The sequence below is a fragment of the Saimiri boliviensis genome, chromosome 12 (assembly GCF_048565385.1).
Source record: "Saimiri boliviensis isolate mSaiBol1 chromosome 12, mSaiBol1.pri, whole genome shotgun sequence".
Lineage (NCBI taxonomy): Eukaryota > Metazoa > Chordata > Mammalia > Primates > Cebidae > Saimiri > Saimiri boliviensis.
Genome location: NC_133460.1, coordinates 27,622,194 through 27,644,678, shown reverse-complemented (window position 1 = coordinate 27,644,678; position 22,485 = coordinate 27,622,194). Strand labels below are relative to the sequence as shown.

The window sequence follows — 22,485 nt, the reverse complement described above, 5'->3', positions numbered from 1 at the left end:
CTAGACCATCTCCTCACTGTATAATATTGGACTTTGAGGTCCACAGACATGAGCTGATGCGCCCAGTGTTGCAGGGCAAGTGGTAGTGAGGTCAAGGTTAGAGCCACTGAGAGGTCTGGACCTTGCCCCATCCACAATCCATGAAGAACCTCAGCTAGGCCAAGGGACAGTTTCCATTGCACATGAATAGAATGGCCTCACATGTAATTATTATGAACCCTGACCAGTTATACCGTTCCCAAGCAGGATGGGCATTTAGGAAAATTTGAAGTTATAAAAAACAAATATCTTCCTCCAACTCTGATTTTAAAGATAGAGTTAATTCTAGTAAAAATGGATGAAGATCCAAATTGCTTAAAGTCATTTAAATGGACAAACTGAAAAGTGATTTATGGAAGTGATGGGTTTACAGCTTATTAATGTTGCGGTTCCTAATTATCACTAAGCTGGGTTCCCAGAGTCTCTTTGGGAGTCAAATCCTCTCTTAGCCCTTTTTCTTTTTCTTTTCTTTTCTTTTTTTTTTTTTTGAGACGGAGTTTCGCTCTTGTTACCCAGGCTGGAATGCAATGGCGCGATCTCGGCTCACCGCAACCTCCGCCTCCTGGGTTCAGGCAATTCTCCTGCCTCAGCCTCCTGAGTAGCTGGGATTATAGGCACGCACCACCATGCCCAGCTAATTTTTTTTTGTATTTTTTAGTAGAGACGGGGTTTCACCATGTTGACCAGGATGGTCTCGATCTCTTGACCTTGTGATCCACCCGCCTCGGCCTCCCAAAGTGCTGGGATTACAGGCTTGAGCCACCGCGCCCGGCTCTTAGCCCTTTTTCATTTGTGCTCTCCTGTATCTACTGGAGAGCAAACACATTCAATCATGGCTTTGCCCAACACTCTCTACCCCTGCTATGGTCTGAATGTTTGTGTCTCCCAAAATTTATTTAAAATCCTAATCCCCAAGATAATGGAATTAGAAGGTGGGGCTTTTAAGAGGTTGGGATTAGTGCCCTTAGAAAAGAGAGCCCCCTGGTTTGGCACAGTGGCTCATGCCCATAATCCTAGCACTTTGGGGGGCTGAGGTGGGAAGATCGCTCAAGGATAGTAGAGTGAGACCAGTCTGGACAACACAGTGAGACACCCCTCTCTAACAAAAAATACAAAAATTAGCTGAATATGGTGGTGTGTGTGTCTGTAGTCCCAGCTACTCAGGAGGCTGAGATGGGTGGGGTGTGGGGGATGGTTACTTCAACTCAGGAGTTCAAGGCTGCAGTGAGCTATGATTGTGCCAACTGCATTCCAGCCTGAGCATCAGAGTGAGACCCTGTTTCTAAAACATAAATAAATAAACCACAGAGAGCTAGTTCCCTGCTTCCACCATGTGAAAATGCAGTTGAAATTTGCACCTCCCAACTAGGAAGATGGCACCAAACACCAAAGCTGCTGGTGCCTTGATCTGGGACGTCCCCACCTCTGGAACTGTGAGCAACAAATTTTCCTTGTTTATAAGTCACCCGGTTTATGGTATTTTGTTATAGCATCCCAAATGGACTAGGCATTCACTTTCTATATGGCAGTTAAGAGTTGGCATGCAATGTTTTCACAATATATCACATCAGTAGGTATGAATTTTACAATCCTGGGTAAGAATTACCACATTCCTTAAATTCTCTATGTCTAATTGAGTCAGCTCAGCAGCCCATCCCATGGTCCTGGTGAGATCTGCACCCTGTCACTATTGAATTCCTAACCTGTCTCTCAAGCTCACAGAAGCTCCTCCATGCCCCACCTCAAGATTGTACCCTGTCACTTGGTGCCCCAGGGTGTCCCCTTACTGTTCTGGCTGGCTTTGCCTCTATCTTCTACTCGCCTAGGATCTAGGACCATGGTGGCTTTCTGGCAAAGCTGTCGGAAGCCATGTGACTCGAAGACACTGAGTGGATGAGCAGGAAGCCTTGGCTGACCTTGCGGAACAGAGGAGGGAAATGATCTCCAGTAGCTGGAAACATGACAAATTCTATCTTCATAAATTATCTCCCAGTGGCAGCCATTCAGTTCAGACTTACGAAAGTCCTCCACGAATATGCCAATGAGGCTAAACTAATACATTCTGAATTTAGATTCATTTTGGTTCTCAATTTTAACAAAGGTCAAGTTTTCTTTCTGTTTTTACCTGGGAGAGAAATAAAGTCACAACAAAGGTGGGCTCCTAGAATCCAACTTCTTGCCAATTCCTGCATCTTCAGGCCAGGGATGCTAAGCTCAGATGCCTACTGAAGTAGGCGAATGAGTGGCTGGAGTTGCCCGGAAGTGGTGATGGTGGGGAGCCCAGGTGCCTGGGTGAAGACTGCGCAGCCAGGGTGGATGCAGGCCTCGAGAAAGGCCAGAGTTCAGGTCTTTATATGAAATTCGTTGTCAGCTGACTCTGGTTTTGTAAACACTGATGGATGGCCACAGTGGCAGGGATTCATAGCAGCATGTCAGTGGTGGCAATGGTGCAGGGATGCCACCGGCTGGTGACCCCTAACTCTTCTGCGTTCCCAGCTTTAGAACAGGCCAGTGTTGGGCCTGGCGTGTGTAATCTCAGCCATACAACCTTGTTCCTGTGAGCCTGGAGAGAGAGCCCTTTCCAAGGGTGAAAGTCAGCCAGAGTAGCCCCCAGGCCAGGCTTGCATCCTCATTCCCTTGGAAAGTGATGGTGCCATCTGGAAGCAGCGAGCCTTCCTGCAGGCCACCTCCCTTCAGAGAGGGATTCACATACCCTTGTCATTTGCTTAATTATGTTGTGGTTTTAGAAGTCGTGTGGTAGGTCTACAGACTGCACAGCAAGATCAGAACCTCACAGAACAAACCCTTTATTTGAAAAATAAACCATTCTCTAACATGTGTTGGGTCGTGACACTTCCTAGGAGAGAAGTTTCAGAAACCTTTTGTTTTGTCTCGTTTTTTGATTTTTTTTTTTTTAAGACAGAGTCTTGCTCTGTCGCCCAGGCTAGAGTGCAATGGCACGATCTCAGCTGACTGCAGCTTCAGCCTCCCAGGTTTAAGTGATTCTCTTGCCTCAGCTTTCCAAGTAGCTGGGATTACAGGCACCCGGCATCACACCCAGCTAATTTTTGTATTTTTGCAGAGATGGGATTTCACCATGTTGGCCAGGCTGGTTTTGAACTCCTGACCTCAGGTGATCTGCCCACCTCAGCCTCCCAAAGTGCAGGGATTACAGGCGTGAGCCACCATGCCCGGCCCAGAAATTAGTTTTGAGAGGGGGTTGGGAAGGCAGGGAGGACAGGATGGGGTCTCTAACATTTTCTTTCCATCCATCTTGCCATCTCGTGTTTTCTTGGGGCAAGACGGAGGAAGCCTGTGTCGTCTGATCCCATTGCTATTCTAAGCTGCTTGGATTATGAGGCTATTTTTAGTGCCAGCTGCTCTGGTCAGCAAAGCAGAGAGGGTGCCTAGGCCAGGTGGCAGCTAAATCCCATAGGAAGCAGGAGGAGGGAGGTGGGTGCCCCCGGGCGGGGACCTTGGAGGCAGGTTTCCTGGCCCGGTGTGTGATCTGGACGCATTGCTTTTTTTTCTGAGTCAAATGGTCTCGCTACGTCTCAGCTGTGTGGGTAGCCAGGTTCCTCTGGCACAGTCAGAGCCATCTACTGTGTGGGCCTGTGTGGGGCAGACGCAGGGATGCAGGAAGAGGAGGGTGAGAGAGAAGAAGAAGAGATGGGCTCCTCCCACAGTGCTTCAGCCCAGCCTGAAAGCAGGAGACCTGCAGGGGTCCCCACCTGGTCCCTTTGCATTCCCTTTGGATGAGGCATATCACTGCAGTACTCCCTGGTGCTTCCTTCCCTGGAGGGGGTCACCACTTCTCCAGCAAGGACTTGGAGGTGAAGGTCACCTTTTCCTTCCTCTCCTTACAGAGCCTGGCAGAGGCATGGCTTGTTGCTGACCAAGAGCACCCAGAGTCACCACCCCCATCCTGCCCCCCAGCTCTGTGCTGTCAGTTTCTGTTGAGACTGCAAAGATGCCCTTGAGTGGACTCTGCCCATGCCCTGCCCCTGCTCTAAGATCTGGTCCACAAGTCTTCTCTGGTGCTGGGGAACAGGTCTGAGACCACTCTGTTTCCACCACTTGCCCTGTGGCTGGCCTGGCATCCTCAAGATCTGCTCTTGGAGGGGACAGAAAGGCAGGAAGAGATGGGCCCAGTATACCTTGAGTTCTTTTCTCCACCCAATGACCCTGTGGCTTGGCTGCCCAGAGTGTGGCCTGGGCTTTGATGGTGAACAATAGGGAAGATCCTAAGCCTGTCTTACCCTGGAGAGCCAGCTTTGAGTCCCTGCCAGGGCCTTTATAATCCATTTGTTACACATGCTGTCACAGCAGGGCTCAGCTGACTCCTGGGAGCACTCCAGCACACCTGGATGCCAACCCCTGCTTGGTCCTGGGTGACTTACCTCTCCACCACATCTGCAAGAAGGACAGATAAATATGACCTTCCAGAAGTGTCTCCATCACCTAACAATGCCCTTCCAGTGAAGATGAGCCCCTAGCTGCAGGCCAGGGCACAGAGATGGGGCAGGAGGCTGTGTCAGAGATTTAGGCACAAAGCTGGAACCCTAAGAGGAGGCAAAGAAGATGACAGGCTGGGTGCAGAGCAGAGTGATGTTAACTCAGGTATTAATTTACCTTGGGTACTGATCATTGGTTGACACTGGGTGAGAGATGATGCGGGGGGTGGGCAGAAAGGAGGGAGTCTGAGTGGAGGGAGCTGTGGCTGTGTGCAAGATGTGAGCTGGAGGCAAGCAGGGTTGGGCAGGGTGCAGACCATGAGCCCAGACCAGGGCATAGAGAGTTGAAGGGGTCCAGGGCTCGTCTAAACAGAGACTTCTAGGCAGCTGTCGGCCATCTGGGTCTCCCACCAGAAAAGAGAGCAGATAGGATTTTGTTTTCCTTTTCCTTTTTCTCCAGTCTTGTGCCTGCAAGCAGGTAACAGTGCAGGAAGGCTTGCATTTAGGAAGGCTGAGCCTGTGCTTTGCTATGCAGAGGACTTCCGCTCCTCTCTGTCTCAACCCCCCTTTCCAGATCAGGCCCGGCGTCTCTTCATGATGTGATGGAAACAGAAGGATCTTTGGAACTGAACAGAGATGGGTTCAGATTCCACCTACCCTTTAACCAGCTACACCAGACTGTTCATTAAAGAAAAATGAAGTGCTGTTCATTAAAGAAAAATGAAGTCTTTGGTGGATGGAAGCAGGCAGGGATGTCATGAAGGAGCCAGGATGGTGCCTAGTCCTGGATGGGTGGGCTGGGGGACTTGGCTGGGCAGTGGGTAGGGACAATGGGTCACTCCATCAGGACCACAACCAAAGTCACACCAGGAAACCCAGAAGCACCTCTTGAGGATGCTGCTGCTGTCCCTGCTAAGCACAGGGCACGGCTGTGCTGTCCCTGTACACTAGGTTTCTAGTAGACGGCCACTGCCCAGGCTCCCTGGCCACTGGCTCCAGATTAAGCGTCTTGCACAGGAGCCTCTGGAGGACCAAGGCAGGGCCACATGCCCATGCCCTACTGCCAGAAGGGCTGGAAAAGTGGGCTTCCAGGGTGTTCAGCTTTGTGGTGGGGAAATTACGACAGCTACCGTTGGCTGGGCACTGGATTCATTCACTTCATTCTTACAACCCCAAGTGCAGTATTATTTCTCCCATTGAACAGATGAAGAAACTGAGGCCCAGAGAGGTGAATTAGCTGGGAAGTGGCTGGGCTGATTTCCCACCCAGGCGGGGCTGATGTCACTGTTTCCTACCGGTTCCTATGGGCAGTGATTCTCTGCACATCCAAAGGTGCTGCAAATCTGGGTGGCCCCAAGGAGAACACAGGTCCACTGTGCTGGATGTGAGACCCTGGGTGAGCTACAGAGCTTGCCTGAGTCTCAGCTGGCTCCTGGGTAGGAGATGAGAGTGGCTGGCCATACAGCCGGCTTGAGGCTCAGAAGAGACACAGCCAGCGTTATGTACGTCACCAGCAGAAGGGCTGCACCAGCCTTTTCCCTATTTAAGACCCACAGGATCTTTGCTACCTGCTGACCCCACAGCATCTAGCACCACATCTCAAACAAAATCAGTGGTCCATAGAAGCCAGCAGGGTAGATCCGGAAGACCCAAATGATGTGAAAGAAAAACCCTTGGAAAAAGGAGATTTAACAACCGCTAGTGATCGCCAAGTTACAGGTAATGGCTCAGTTATGTAATTTGTTTTATCATCTTTATTTTATATTTTGGAATAATGACAGCTGCATCTGAAAATAATAATATATGCATGTTACGAGTATTTAAGAAAAAGAGCAAAGTATGAAGAAGAAAGGTAAAAATACCAACCCAAATTCTACTACTTAGAAGGAACCTTTGTTAAAATTTAGGGGGCTATTGGAAAGGCATATATATAGGTACATATACATACACATACATATGTGTATATACGTGTGTGTGTGCGTGTGTGTGTGTGTGTGTGTGTGTGTGTGTGTACACCTCCAGCTCTAGCATAACTGGAGTTCAGCAGGCCCCTTTGCTGCCCCGGGAACCTTAGGCCAGGCCATCTTCGGGAGTACCCTTGGTGTGTGGCCCAGAGGCTCTTTCTGCCCTGGGGCTCTGCCTATGGGGCCCCTCTCTACAGGCGGCTCTGCAGGCCTGGGCTCCGCTTCACCCTCAGCTGGTTTTGCTGGAGCATCTCCGTGGCCTTGGCAAGAGCCTCTTCTGCAGGGACAACCACATGGGGTGTCACCCCCACCCCTTCCCAGGAGCTGCCATCCGAGGCCCCCACAGAACGAGCAGTGGGGATAGTGAGGTAGAGGTTGGTGTCATCCACGTGGTAGGTTTGTGGTGGCTGGCAGCCTCCGCTGGTCACCTCCCCGATGACCAAGGCCCGGCCTAGCCTCTTCATGATGTAGGTGAACTCCTCCGCCGTGCCAGCCGTCACACTGCTGGTCAGAATGACCATGCTCTTCTTGGAGCCGTAGCGTTCACCTGGAAGACAGAAGGCCCTTCAGGGTGGGGATTGGGCCAGGATCCTGGAGCACCTGACTTCTCTATCCTGCCTGGACCTGCAGTGAGGGAGGAGGCCCTGGACTTTAGGTCTGTGTCCTTGTGTCTACTTGCGAGCCACTTGGCTCCTTTGAGCCTTGATTTCTGCATCCGTAACGTGGGATCAAGAATGCGTGCCCAGTGACAAGGATTTCAGTGCTTGACAACTCTCAAGAACGGCTCTTTTATGCCAGGTAATAGGAAAGGCTTGATCTAGTCAATACTTGACCTAGTCAATCCCCCTCTTTTTTTCCCTCTAGAAAATGGACATAGTGATACACGCTTTGCAGGGATTCAGGATCATGCGCAAAACGTCCGGACTAGAAAGCCGTGTGCTCGCTCTCCATGAATAATGAGAACACCTAAACTGACTGGACCTCCTCGGTACGCTGGACTCAGAAAAGCTCAGTTTGTGATGTCACAAGAACAACCCTCCAGGACAGCGCCATCCAACATGAATGTAACGTGAGCCAGAATGCCGGCCATAGATGTCATTTTAGGTTCCCTGGTAGCCATGTTAAGCAAGCAAAAGGAACCCGTGGTATTAATTTTAATCATGTTTTGTTTAAGCTAATGTATCCAAAATACATTCATTTCAAAACGTAATCAAATAAAATATGAATGAGGTATTTTCTTTTCCTTTTTCCATAATGTCTTCAAAATCTGGAATGCTCTTTATACCTCTAGCACATCTCAACTTGGGAGAGTCACATTTCAGATGTTTGGTGGCTGCAGGTGGCTTGGGGCTCTCGTTTTGGACCTCGTAGTTCTGGGACATCACGGTCTATAGAACTGAGTCTTTAACTTCCAGTCTTGAAGATAGATTTGAATTTAAAATTCACCTGGTTCTGATTTGTGTTTACATTTTGTAATATTATTGTATGTATGTCCTAGAAGCTACAGCAAAATGCCTGTGCATTACAGAAGTATGGGCGTGAAAATGGTGGGGTGTTGCTCTGGTCACAGGCACGCCCCCATTGGCCTCTCCAGTGCTTTTTTGTTGGGTAGGAGCACAGGTTCCTTGGTTCTGCACCCTGGGCAGGGAAGATAGATGGAGGCCATCCACCCTGGAATCAGGCTTTGAGAGTCATGGTTCTATAAAGCTCAGGGCCGACTTTGCCCCGTAGCCACTGCTCTGGATCCACGGCAGGGAACAGAAGCCCCATCAGCATCAGGACCTTTCCAGGTAAGTGTGTGGCACTGTGGCTGAGAGTTCAAGTATGGTGAGCACGGGAAGTGCCTGCTGGGTTTGGTGAGGGGCGAGGAGAATCCTTCACATTACGCATTTGACCTGCAGGCTGGTGATTATGGTGCTAAGACTGGGGGAAATGTTGGTATTATACAAACTAATATTCACATTTTGGCTTCCACTTATTAGCTAGAGTAGAAAAGATATTTGACCTAGTCAATCCTCACTTTTTTTTCCCCTCTAGAAAACGTGGGTAGCGACACATGCTTTGCAGGGATTCAGGATCATGAGCATCTAGTCCTTGGACTAGGACAGAGCCTTACATTCCAGTTACTATGACTTTTACCTACACCCAAGCTGTCTTTCCCTGGTTTCCCAGAAGCTTCTAGAATGACGACAGGAAGGGGAAGGCTTCTCCACATACCTACGACCTGGGCATGTGTCCAGAGTTCATTGACGGAGTCGTCAGGCCGGCTGTAGATCTTGTCCAGCAGAACCGGAGGGCCTTCGTCAAAGAAGTAGGAGCACAAGATGGGGATGGAGGATATGGGGCCACCGATGTTGAACCTGAGGGACAGGAAGCGGAGGCTGTTCAGGGGCTGAGCTCACAGGGAGGCCCTCTGTGCCCCTTGGGGAGGCCGGGATCTTTGTCCCATGGAGGGTTCTAATTCTTGGAAGAATTCCATAGGCTGGCATTTTCCAGAGTATTTCCAAAAGCTCTAGCCTCTTGGAATATATTTTCAAATATGGTTAGAAAATACGGAATATCATATCTTTTCCTTCTGCTATATAATTAATATATGTTAATATATTAATGGCCCTGACAAGTCCTGCGGTCAGAAAATAAATTTTCCCCATTTATTGGCCATGGACTGCTCCCCTGCACCCATATCTGCCTACAAGTGGAACACATTTTGGGAAACATTGTTCTTCCTAGTTGCATTCTGTGACAGTTTTATGACACCTACTAGCTGTCTTAATGCAGGTGTCTTAACAGGGCACTTAGTGTGTTGAAGTCTTCAGGTTTGTGGAACTGCATTGGGAGTGAGGAAGCCCGGATTTCTCCCGGGCCATTTAGATTTGGCCCACTGTGTGGCCTCATCGGGCCCCTATCTCTCCCACTAGGCTAGCGATATGTCAGGGAGCCTTGTCTGGTTGATGGTCTGTGATGGCCTGACTGGGTTCGGGGTCTGTGATGTCAGTGTCTGAACCTCCAAACAAATCTCAGGAGTGGAAGGGTCTTTAAGCAACGTGCTTTTGCAGGCTGGGGCCATCTCCTCTTTAAAAAGTGTAAATGGCATATTCAGAAGAAAGGGACTTAGCATGAGTATCATTTGGGTGCTCAACAGAACTTCTAAAGAATAAAATGATCAGAGAGACCACAGGAGCCTCAAGCTCAGGCTGTGAATACGCACAAAACCGGAGCCAGGGCGACTGTTTTATCTCCCAGGGAGGAGAAGCGGCCTATAAAGGACCGAGAGCCACCTAGTGACTGCTTAGAAGCATGTGAGTGAGCTCTGAAGGCCGGAGGACTAGAACTGGGTGCCTCTGCCCTGCCACTCTTTGCCACTTCTTTCAGACAACAGGGGAGAGTGGGACTGTCCTGTCTAAGGGGGACAGACTGCTCATAGAGGGTGCCAGGGCATGTCCACCAATGGACCCTGGAGTTACAGGATGCCGGGCCTGGCCACTGCCTGAGGGTGCTCATGCACCTCCTACCCCTGGTCTATGATGTGAACTCATGACATATGAGGCACATTTTTACAGAAACAAAGGGGATGTGGCTAGCTGAAGACATCTTTCCGACAATAATTTGGTGATGCAAAGACTTCTTTTGATCACAGTATTGATTAATTTCCAAATTCTCCCTGTGTGATTTCCAAATTCTGCCTGTACGACTCATGTGACCGGGGTTGTCATGAGTTGAATTGGTATGATGTGAGGTGCACTCCCAGGTGGGGGACCTAGCTGTCCCACACGCCACTGACCATCAGAATCATCTGGGATGCCTGTCAAATACAGATTACTGGGCCTGTTCACTGGAGTTTCTGACTCAGTAAGGGTGGAGTGGGGCCCAGGAATCAGTGTTTTTAGTATCTCCTTCCTCTCCTCCCCACTGAATCCTATGATCAGGCAAATTTGGGGGCAGTTCTCAACCTGGAATGTACCTTAGAATCATTGAAGAAGCTTGCAAACACTACTAGTGCTGGGCCCCACCTGCAATGAAACCAGAACCCCTGGGCTAGCTGGCTGGAGCCCTGATGGGCAGGAGGCCGGCTCCCTCAGGTGCTCTGCCGTGTTGCAGGGTCCTTATTGTTCCCTGCAGCGGCCCATAGCTTTGATCGCCCCCTGGTGGTCCTGCGGCGCGGCTGGGAAGCAGCGAGCCCTGGCCACTGACCTCATGTCGAGGATCATGGCATCCGTGTGCATGATCTTCTTCCAGATGTGCTCCACCAGCAGCGTGGAGACCTGGGTGAGCAGCTCACCGTCCCCAAACATGTCGAACCTCAAGTAGCCGATGTTGTCCTCAAGCACGTTAGTGTGGAAGGAAAACTTGATCAGCTCTTCAAAGACTTCAGGGGAAGGGATCTGCAAGAGTTGGAGGTCCTGCTCAGTATCAGGAGGGCAGCCGGTTTTAGAGCCCAGGAAAGCAGGCGCCACGGATTGCCTTCATGTCACGGGAAATATTAAGGGCATGGGACAGGAACTGGTATTTCTGAAGGAGTCAGTAGGCACCCAGGACTTTCCCAGTGGCATGTCTGGGATGTGACATGCCACCGGGACATGTGTGATCCATGGGAAGCCTCCTTGCAGAGGATGCTCCTGTCTGCTCTGGTGTTCAGAGCTGGAAGGCCCAGGTATGGTCTCCTCTCTGATTCTTCCAACCTCGCCAGATACTTCCCAACATCTCTAAGCTCATCTTCCCCTCCACTGGGGCAGGGTTGAAAAGCTGTTAGTTACGTTTAACAGGTGCCTGGCCCTGTACTAAGCACTTTGTAGAGCTTATCACCATCCTCACAGCCATCTGTACAGGAGATAACATGATCCCCATCTTTTCCATGAAAAAACTGAAGCACAGAGAGATTAAGTAACTAGTCCCAGGTTACACAGTCAGTAAGTGGTGGAGCCAGACTCTGAATCCACATCTGACTCCAAATTGTGAACATTGGCTACACCAGAAAGGAAGGAGCAATTAATTTGGAAACTGGGGATTCTGAAAGCCTAGCACAGGCTACTTCCACGGGGCTGCAGCTCCTCCTCCCTCTCTAAGGCTGCGGGAGGGCGGCGGGACTTGGTGAGCTGGACTGGGACAAGGAGCCTGTGCTGGCAGAGACACTGCCCTCCAGGCCCTGCCTGCCTTCAGTCACGGCTCTCTGGCTCCAGCCACTCCCCTCTGCACCTCTCTGGGTCTCAGCTATGCAAAATGGGGATGGGAATTCTGTAGCAGATGCTGTTGGCACTCGCAGCCCCCTCTGGTTTCAGCTGCACCTGGCCTCACTGACAGGCTCTCCCACAGCACCATCCTGTCTTTCCACCCTCAGCTCAGGCCTTCTCCAAGAGAGGGCAGCCTGCCCCTCCCCGAGTTACATCCTCAGGGCAACTCTTGGCCAGTGCAGGACGGGAGCCCTGGGGCCCACCTGCAGAGGGCTGTGCCTGGAAGCATCCCCATACTTGTCAGCGTCCTGGCTTCGGCAGAACAGCTTTGAGGGACCTGCCTGTCACCTTCCTATCTCACTCTCCCTGCTCCCTCCTTCACACCTGCTTCAGCAACCACCTCCCAGACAAACTGCCTGCACCCAACCCTGGTCTCAGACCCTCCTTGCAAGGGATTCATGACACATGCTGCCTTGCCCAACTGCGACAACGCAGCAAAGCCACAGGTCGGAGAACAGTGTGGAGTGAGTGCTGCCTGGGCAGAGCTCTCGGCCTGCAGTGGGGCACGCGGTGAAGCCCACGGCCGCCTCTGCCACGTGCTGGCCTCTTCCCCACATTGACGATGAGAAGCCCCGCCAGCGCTCACCTTCCACCCAGCCAAGGCTGAAACTCCGTCTATCCCAGGGGCTTCCAAACTGGCTTCCTGTGAGTATCGCTTGGCTTTCAAACTGGCTTCCCGTGAGATTGATGCAAAAGTAATTGTGGGTTTTGCCATTTAAAGTGCTTTCACACCAACCTAACGTGAATGCTCTACAGAGCTTCTACAGCAGCGCCAGGGTCCCAGAGAGTGGATGGAGCAGGGTGAGAAAGAGGAAAGGACTCAACTGGCTAAAACTTAAACATGGGAACAAATCTAAAAGCCATTGTCATGCACTGTGCACAGAGCCCTGCATGTGCAAATGACAGGTCAACTCACTCCCGGGACGGGGCCCGGCCAGGTCTCCCTTGGGTCTCACCTGCATGGGCACAATTCCAGGAATGCGGTCCTTGGCATTCTCAGGGATATGGGCTGCCTTCAGGTGTGGGTCTCTGGAAAGCATCTGCAGGTCAGCCCCCAGGATCTCGGCCAGGGCCACTTCTGAGGTTACCCTGGAGTAGCGGCTCTGCAGACCGCTCAGTTCGGCAGCTACCTTGGCCCCCAGCTCGGGCGAGGCGTAGTTATCGGCCACCAGCTTCCCAGCTGTCTGCAGCACCGTGGGCACCTTGGCACGCAGAGCCACTATGTCCTGCGCTGTGGAAAGAGCTTCGCTCATGGGCACAGTGATGTCAGGCTCCACACCAGCCAGGTCCCAGGCTTTGCCCGTGGTGGAACTCAGGGCCATCTGGGTGGGCATGGATGCATATAAGGGGCTGCTGCCCACCTGGTAGATGCCCACAGAGAGTGCTCCTCCCGCTGTGGGCTCCCCAATGACCGTGGCCCGCTGCAGGTCCTGCATGGTGTGTGCAAAGGCCTCAGCCGCAGAGCCACTGGTGTGGCTCATCAGGATGTAGAGGTCCTTGTGTGAGCCGTAGCGCTGGCCGGCGACCTGGGGCAGGGTCCACACCTCCATGACCTGCGAAGTGGCCCTGTCAAAGACAGAATACAGGTGCCGGCGAGGCTCTGCCTCAAAGAAGTAGGAGCAGAGCAGCGGGATGGCTGTGGAGTAGCTGCCAGGGTTGTAGCGCAGGTCAACCACCAGCGCAGCCGTGTCTACGAGCTGCTGCCACACCAGCCGCACCAGCTGTGGCCCGACGGCCTTCACTGTCTCCAGTTCAGCCATGGCGTCAAAACGCAGGTAGCCCAGCTGGCCGGGCAGCACTTCTGTCTTGAACAGGGCCTCAATAAGATAGGTGAGCTCCTCTGGTGAGGGGACAGCCGGGGGTGGTGGGGGTGCCTCTTCTACCACCAGCTCATCCGGGCTATGGAACACTAGCAGGCGGTGGTCCCCAGACACCTCCTGCAGGTCCGCCGTGAGCTGGGAGGCCAGAGACTCCAAGTCGACAGCTGTGCGGTAGGCGCCCTGGGCCAGCTTGGCTTGCAGCAGGGCAGTTGTCTGCCCCACGACCTCTGGCTGACCATAGTGGGCCTGCAGCAGGTGTCCCGTGCCCTCCACCAAGGCCCCCAGGCTCTGGTGGAACTCCAGCACTTCCTGGGCTTTGTCCAGGGCCTCCTCGGCCAGCACGATGGCATCAGGCACCACTCCACCGCCCAGCCACGCCTCACCGTGATTGTCGATGAAGGTGAGCACCGGCACGGTAAGCGTGAGGCTGCCCTCGGGTGTGTCCAGCAGCGGCACCGTGCGGGTGTGCAGCAGGTTGCCCGCGGTGATCTCACCCACCAGCGTGGCCCAGCCCAGCGACTGCATGAGGAAGGCGAACTCCTCTGCCGCCGTGGCTGTGCGGTGGCTGGTGAGCAGATACACCCCACGCTGGGTGCTGTAGCGTGGGCCCGGCAGTTCCACGTGGCTGAAGTGCTCCTGTGTGACATTAGTGCGGCGATCGTAGGTGGTGAAGAGGTGCACGGGACCGGCCTCAGGGCCCTGGAAATAGGAGAGGAGCAGAGGCACAGCTGAGGATGGCCCTCCGGGGTTGTGGCGCAGGTCCATGATGAGGTGCTCCGTGTCCTGTAGCGGCTCCCACACTTGGCGCAGGACATAGGGGGCCAACACCCCCAGCACGGAGGCGTCAGCAAAACTGTCGAAGCGCAGGTAGCCCACATTGCCCGGCAGCACTGACACCTGGAACACGGAGTTCACCAGTGCTTGCCTGATAGCCTCGTCCTCAGGCAGCTCTGGGACTGCCCCTGGTGGGTCTTCAGCTGCAGCATCGAGCCCAGAAGGGGTTTCTCTGGGCCCAATGGCTCGCACCAGGAGCCTGGGATCCTCGGATGCAACCTGCAGGCCGGCATTGAGCTTGGTGACTAGATCTTCCTCAGAAACCACCGTGGAGAAGTCCATGCTGGCCAGGTGCTGCAGCAGGGTGGGCACGCGGTCCACCAGCGTGTAATAGTCCTTCAGTGCCTGCTGGAGGCAGTGGATCACCCCTGGAAGGGCACTGCGCAGAGTGAGGATGGCCAGGGCTTTCTCCAGGGCCTGCTCGGCCGGCGTCCCCACACAAGGCAGCACCCCGCTGCCCTCCCATGTCTGGCTGCCTCCGCTCAGGGGTCCCAGGGACCTGGACACGGGCACGGTGAAGAAGAAGTCGGACTCACCTATCCTCAGCTTCTGGAGGTCCAGGGCCCCCCCAACAGTCCGCTCGCCCACCACGATTGCCCTGCGCATCTGCTTGAGGATGTGCGCGATGTCCTCGGCCACGCCCCTGGTGTGACTGCTGGTGAGGACCACCACATCCTTGTCCGCACCATACCTTTCTCCCAGGACATGGGGCAAGGTCCAGATCTCTGTGGTGGTGTTGGAGGGGCGGTTGTAGATCGTGTCCACGTGCAGGACGGTGTCCCCTGAGTGTAGGTAGGAGATGATGTAGGGAATGCCGGAGACCTGGCCGCCCACGCAGTGCCGGAGATCCAGCACTAGGGCATCTGTGCTCATCAGCTTCCCCCAGACGTGGGCCACCAGGAACTCCCCCATCATGCTCAGCACCTCCTGGCCGGGGACGCTGTCCACCCGCAGGTAGCCCACATTACCCTCTAGAACCTCATGGCGGAGTCCCCTTTGCAGCCAGGCTAGTAGTTCCTCTTCTGAGAGGCTGGAGAGTGCTGGGATTTGCGGGGGAGGTTCGGGGGTGCTGGGCTCATAGGAGATGACCAGGCGAGGGTCGTTCAGGGAGTTCTGCACCCCGGCTGTCAGCACACTGGCCAGCGTCTGTGGGTCTGAGATGCTGAGAATCTCGTCGCTCTTGATGGCTTGCTGGATGGCTTCCTGCATGCCCACCAGGTTCTCCGGGAAGCAGTAGTTATCCAAGAGGACCTTGGCCATGTCCAGCACCAGACTTGGCTGGAACAGGTGTGTGGGGCCAGCCAGGCCGCAGAGCAGTGTGGACAAAAGCAGAACCCATTCTCTCATCATGGGGTCCCAGAGGGAGGTCTGGCTCCTGCACAAAATCTCCCTGAACTGTGTGCAAAGCTGTGGCCCCGCTCTGGGCAGCTGCCTTCCGCCCTTGTCCTTCTCAGCTGGTGGACAGAAGGTCTGGGGCTAAACTCCTGAGTTGGGGGCAAGGCTTCCCGTGCTAGTAAGCCTTTAATCCTGTCTAATTCAAGCACATCAACCCTGGGTACCGGGGAGGCGTGGCCGGGGTGGTTTGACCCAGAGGGTATATTGCATCTTATCTTGCTGTGCTGCGTCTGCATATCACATATTAATAACTGCCATTGTTTTGAATTCCTGCCTCATGCCAGGTACTACTCTCCATCCTTTACAAGCTGATAGTTTCCATCAGTGCCTTGCAAAGTCCCGTTATTAACCTGCAAGTCCTCCTTGGAGGACTGGTTCTACCACTCTCTCTCCCGAGGCCTCAGGGAAGTTATCTTAATTGCTTAATGTGTAGATTAAATGAGGAAATATGTGTAAAGTCCCAGTACCCAGCAAGTAGGAAGCACTCATTACTGGTAAGTTCTCTGCAAAGGATGTTATCTCTGTTCCATAGCTCAAAAAACTGGCCCAAGAGTTCTGTAACTAATAGAAGCTCATTGTTTTCGGAGGGGCAGATGCAGGGGCAGCAGGAAGAAGTCCTTGGGGCTGCAGTTGGCCCATACAGTGCAGAGGCTCAGTCTGAGGCTGGCATCAGCCTCAGGGCTTGAGATTTATTTCTGTGTCCTATTAATGCCTCCAGGGAAAGGATGGGTCCCCCTACAGCTTTCTAATACCAGGAATGATATGTCTGGACCACCACATACATGTGGAGTATAGAGGTGCCCACTTTCCAGACATCATGGGGCTAGTGTTCCCACTCAGATGAGGTTAGCTCTGAGAGTTAATGGCTAAAGGGGACTCCTGCTTCTTGAGGTCTCAGCCCACAGCCTGCAGTTTGCAGGGAGAACCAAGCAGGAAGTCTTGGGTCTCTGTGGTCCCAGTCTTTAAATGGAATCTCGATCATTCCTCTCGTCTGCGTGGAGTACAGTGGACTGCAGGACACTTCAGATCTCAGCTCCTGCCATATCTCATAGAAATTATGTGGGTGCTGCTAGCACCTGACTGGCTGTAGAAATCCAAGAATTCCTGCTGTGGGGTGGGAACTTGGAAGCCCTGCTTTGCCTCTGAATGTCTCTGTAGATGGGCACTTCCCTCACTTAACAGACAGACAACCGAGGCCCAGATGGTGGTCACAAGGCCAGGGCGGAGCGTCGGGAGAACTGTCCCAAGCTGGCTCCAGCAACACCGCCTTGGCAGAGTGGGCAGCAGGCAGATACCCCTGTGTGCCTCCGTAGGCAGCTGGAGAAGGTGGTCTCAGGGACGTGGGCTTTCCCTGCACAGCTGAGACCCACAATCCGCTCTTTAGAAATCATTATCTGAGGATGTTTACCAACTGCTTTATGAAGGCCAAACAGGTCAATTAGCTAAAACAAACATATTTTTAGCTCATTAGGATTTGTGTAATGCTCAAGTGACATATGGTCACATCACTCCACCGTATGCAGCCAATGGAAGTGAGCCTGATTTACTATGAGAATGGGGCAGGGCTAGGGTGCCGCTCCTGATGAATGCACTCCTTGCATATCCTTAGGCCTGCTGGGAAGGCTGGGCCTTCTCCACTTGGGAATCACAGTTCTGAGCATGCACTTCCATGTCCTCAGCGGGCACTTGTCTGCCATTGCTTGAGTCCCGGAAGAGCTTCTGGCCCAGAAAAGGCTGGGGATAGAGCAGGACTAAGACTGTCTTTGGGGAAAGGATCCCCTGGAGTCTTACTAAGATGTAGTTTCAGGATAGGATGTCCGGACCTGTCACTGGGACTTGATTTGTGTGGCTAGCCCGGAGCCTTAGGAAGGACATGAGAAAAATCAGTCTGTTGCCAGTCCCTGAGGTGCCTGAGTTGCATGGGGCATGGGTAGAGAGGCAGTGCTTCCCACACAGAGGGAGGGGCAAGTTCTGTCCTTCGAGTTGTCTAATCTCTAGGGGCCACAGTGTCCTTGCCCCCAGGCAGTTGGCGGAGGTAAGCAGATGGCAGCCGGCCTCCTTAGCTCATGCAGAGAGTATGTTCTGAGTAAGTCCCCAGAGTGAAAGCCAGGAGCTCTGCATCTTCCCATCCAGGCCCTGACAACTGTAGGCCCAGGGTGGGTTCAGAGAGTACACTTGATCTTGGGGGCTGAGTTTTGGAGTTGGAAGGGGACTGGAAGGTCCGGCACACCCTCACTTATAGGAATCATCCTGTGGGCAGAGCTGTGGAAGGTAGCCTAGAAGCCACCCTGAGCTGAACTGGTGAGAACTGAATAGGTGAGTAGGTGAGACCTTGATGAGGTGACATGAGTCCTTGATGAGGTGACATGAGACCGTGATTACGTGACTTGACTGCTGGGAGTCTCGCCTGCTTCAAAAGGGCAAACAGAATAAGGGGAAAAGCCTCAGTATTGCTGGAGGATTAGGTGTTACCGTCCTAGAGGTTATGAAAGGAAGTTGAGGACGTAGGAGTTGGTGAGGGGCAGCTTGGCTCTGCCTGGGATTCGAATGCCCCTGTGGTATCGGGGAAAGTCATTCCAAGATGCTGGGGCTGCCCTGGGCACCTGGAGTCCTGGGGCTTCTTAGGCTCCAAACCTTTCGTGGGCCTCTACATATATAGGGAGAAATGCTCAGACCCAGGCTCCAGAGCCCAGCCCTGCAGCACCCACAGCGCAGGTTAAGAGGGGGACAATGGCACAACAGGGCTGCTGCAGGGCTGGTCAGGGAGCATGCGGAGGTGCGCTGTCCAGGAAGGACTGCCCTGCCTATTGCAGCACAGATGTCTTTTTAGTGCCCAAAGCCCTCGGCTGTCTGCCTATTGTTTCATGTTGGTTTTCCCCTCAATGTTTTACAAGGGAAATGTTCAAGTGGTACGGCAAATGTCTATATACTATCATTTAAAGAAATGCTTGGACTTGTTAACCTTTGAAAGAGCTTATTTGAGTCGACAGCGATTCATGAATTTGGTAGCTCCCACAAGAGGCGGTTTGGGGCTCTGCAAGTGAGCACACTGGGAGGCTTCTGAGGGTGAAGGCGGAAGTGGGGTAAATATTACAGATGCTTGGGTTGGTTAGCATTCAGGCCCTTGCATGATTTGGAACATCCCGGTGGAAAGTTCCAGACCATATAACTGATGTCCAGTGGGCCCTCTGTGATTGGCTGGACTTAAGCTTCTGTTTCTTTTAAATTAGCTGCTTACAGAAAATGAGTCTGAGTTAGGTTTCAATTTGCTCTTGTAGGAACTCAGTATGTTAGGGCCATCTTAGTTTAACACCTGCTTCTCTAGATTCTACTGCTGATAATTTATTACTGCTTTATCATCTCATCTCTGCCTCTCCAGCCTCCTCTACCCTGCAAGCCAACCCATTCTTTAATGCATTTCAAAGTAATTGAACCTTGACTTTTTATTCATTTTAATATATTTTCATTTTACTTTTTTCTTAAATCAGGGTAGTGAAACAGACTCATTTTTGCAGAAATTTGCAAACAACCTTTTCCCAAAGCTTTAAAAATCCAGCCTCCTTTAGTAACAAATGATCAGCATTGAATGTCTAGCCATCTCCATCTGTCTCTGTGTTCCCATAGGGAGGTGCACGTGTAGGGGAGATCCATCCACACATCTATGGGCTCACCATCTGTTTGTCCATCCTATTATCAGCCCATTATAGCATAGGCAGTAATTTGCATTTTGTTTACTCCCTGAAACATACAACATAAACATCCTTCCGAGTTGAAGCATACTCATTAAATTCATCCTTTTAATGGATACATATAGTCTAGGCATTCCTAATCCAAAAATCAGAAATCTGAAATGCTCCAAAGTCTGAAACTTTTTGAGCACTGACACAACACCACAAGTGGAAAGTTTCACACATAAGTACTTAACACCAACTTTGTTTCGTGGGCAAAATTATTTAAAATATTGACATAATTACCTTTAGGGTATGTGTATAAGGCATAAATGAGACATAAATACTATGTTTAGGCTAGGGTCCCGCTCCCAAGATATCTCATTGTGTACAAGCAAGTATTCCAAAATCCAAAAAGAATCCAAAATCTAAAACACTTCTTTCTCCTAAATTTTCAGATAAGGGATGCTCATCCTGGAGTAGTTCTTGATGATTTACTGATCTATTCCCTTTGTGAGGCATATTAAGTTGTCTCTGTTTTTGCTTCAATACTGCTTCAGCGATATTGCGATACATGGTTTTGAACACATGTGATTAAGGGCCTAAGGTGCTTTTTGGCTTGTGTATAAATTCCCAAAAGCTGGCATGCTGAGTCAAAGGGCATAAGTACTTGTTTTCTTTATTGTATTTTTCAGTACCTTTTAAATTATCTAATAAATGTGTCCTTTTTTTCCCAATTTAATGGATGTGTAATTAACAGCTCCGATTTGAAGTGTATCATTTAGTCAGTTTTGACACAAGCATACCCCCCAAAAACTCTCACCACCACCTGGGCGGCATATATTGCTGTGACCCTCAAGTCTTCCCGTCCTCCCTTGCTCCCCAATCTCCTCTGCATTCGCATATCCAGACAAACATGGATTTACTTGCTGCCAACACTATAGATTAGCTCGCAGTTTCTAGAATTTCCTATAAATGGAATGGTACCATGTGTATTATTTCTTATCCGTTTTCTTTTGCCCAGCATAATGATTGTGGGATTCACTCACATTGTTGAATGTACCAATGGTTCATTTATTTATTTATTTATTTACTTTTTGCTGAGTAGGCTTCCATTGCACAGATAGACTACAATTTGTTATCCATGTCCCTGTTGATAGCCTTTCAGGTTGCTTCCAGTGTATGAATATTACAAAGAAAGCTGATATGAGCCAGGCGTGGTGGCTCACGCCTGTAATCCCAGCACTTTGGGAGGCGGAGGTGGGCAGATAACATAAAGTCAGGAGTTTGAGACCAGCTGGCCAACATGGTGAAACCCAGTCTCTATTAAAAATACAAAAATTAGCTGGGTGTGGTGGTGAATGTCTGTAATCCCAGCTACTTGGGAGGCTGAGGCAGGAGAATTGCTTGAACCCGAAAGGCGGAGGTTGCAGTGAGCCGAGATCACGACACTGCAATTCAACCTGGGCAATAGAGCGAAGTTGCTTAAAAAAAAAAAAAAAAAAAAAAAACCTGACGTGAATATTTGAATGCAAATCTTTGTGTGGATATATGTCTTTCTTTTGGCTGGAGTAATATAATACCTAGGATAGGAATGTATGTTTAACATTTTAAGAAACAACTCAACTGTTTTCCAAAATTTAAATTCCTACCAGCAGCATGAGACTGCCAACTCTTCCATATCAATGCCAACAATTGGTAAGGGCAGACATTTAAATTTTAGCCATTCAAATAGCTATGTTGTGGCATCTCATTGTGATGATACTTTGCATTTGCTTGACAATTAATGATGTTGACCATCTTATTATGTACTCATTGGCCATTTGTATATCTTCTGTGGTGAAATCACTGTTCAAATCTTTTGCCCATTTGTTGGGGAAGGGAGGCAGTTGTTTGTCTTATCATAAATAAAGTAAAAGTTATTTTTATATACTGGATGTAAGTCTTTTGCCTGATACATGTGTTGCAAATATTTTCTTCCAGTGTGTGACTTCTCTTTTCATGCTGTCAACAGTGTCTTTTGAAGATTAAAAGTTTTTCTTTGATGAATCCAAATTTATCATTTTTTTCCTTTACAATTCATGCTTTTAGTGACACAGCTAAGAAGTCATTGCTGATCTCAAGGCCACAAATCTTTCCTTTAGGATTTTGTTCTAGAATTTTCATACTATTAGGTTTCAAATGAGTCTATGATCTGTTTTAAGTTAATCAGATGTTTAGTTGACCCCAGGCTGGCTGTTGCAAAGACTTTCCTTGTTCTAGTGAATTGCATTGTCATCTTGACAAAAAAGCGATTGATCCCACCTGTGTGGGCCTAGTTCTACACAGGCTGTTCTGCTGCGTTCATTAATTTGTCTGTTTTCTATTCACATCACACGCTCTTGTTTACTATGCTTTATAACATGTCTTGAAATTATGTAGTCCGAGTCTACCAACTTTGTTATTCTTTATCAAGATTATTTTGGCTATCCTAGTTCCTTTGATTATCCACATAAATGTTCAATTCAGACCACTGACTTTACAATCAGATAACTGATCGGGATTGAGTTGAAAGTATAGATCAGTTTGGCAGACAATTTACATCCTAACAACGCTGAGTCTTCCAACCCATGAGTATGTTATACCTCTTTACTTACCTAGGCCTTATTTGCTTTATTTATCAGCGTTGTGTGGTATCACTATATAGATCACATAAGTATTTTGCTAGGTTTATATCCATGTATTTCTTGGGATTTTTTGGTGCTGTTGTAAATGGTACTTTTATCTTTCAATTTTAACGTCCATATATTCATTGTGTTTTGATCATGTATCCTGCAACTTGCTAAACTCCTTTATTTGTTCTAGTATGCATTTGGAAGATGCTTGGAATTTTCTTTTCTTTTTTTTCTTTTTTTGAGAGAGAATCTCCCTTTGCCGCCAGGCGCCAGGCTGGAGTGCCGTGGCACAATCTCGGCTCACCGCAAACTCCACCTCCTGTGTTCAAGCAATTCTCCTGCATCAGTTTACCAATTTCTTGGAATTTTCTAAGTGGGTGTTCGTGCTGCATTTTTTGATTGACAGCCAATGGATGCTATTTTATTCTT

At 50.5% G+C, this 22,485-nt stretch overlaps 1 protein-coding gene across 1 annotated transcript; it reads right to left on the bottom strand.

The window, feature by feature from the left end:
• Nucleotides 1–6,213: 6,213 nt before the first annotated feature.
• On the bottom strand, nucleotides 6,214–15,811 carry RBP3 (retinol binding protein 3). Its single transcript, XM_003929968.3, has 4 exons — nucleotides 12,642–15,811; nucleotides 10,649–10,839; nucleotides 8,675–8,817; nucleotides 6,214–7,004 (listed from the first exon to the last, which is right to left on the bottom strand). Exons 1-4 carry the CDS (start codon nucleotides 15,687–15,689, stop codon nucleotides 6,649–6,651), a joined length of 3,738 nt encoding a protein of 1,245 aa, XP_003930017.3. The 5' UTR covers nucleotides 15,690–15,811; the 3' UTR covers nucleotides 6,214–6,648.
• Between the last annotated feature and the right edge of the window lie 6,674 nt (nucleotides 15,812–22,485).

Coding starts and splice junctions, on each gene's coding strand:
- RBP3 (XM_003929968.3), bottom strand. CDS start 15,689: ATGATGAGAGAATGGGTTCTGCTTTTGTCCACACTGCTCTGCGGCCTG. Junction 10,840..12,641: donor CTGGAATTGTGCCCATGCAG/GTGAGACCCAAG, acceptor CAACTCTTGCAG/ATCCCTTCCCCTGAAGTCTT. Junction 7,005..8,674: donor GACACATGCCCAGGTCGTAG/GTATGTGGAGAA, acceptor TCTGTCTTCCAG/GTGAACGCTACGGCTCCAAG.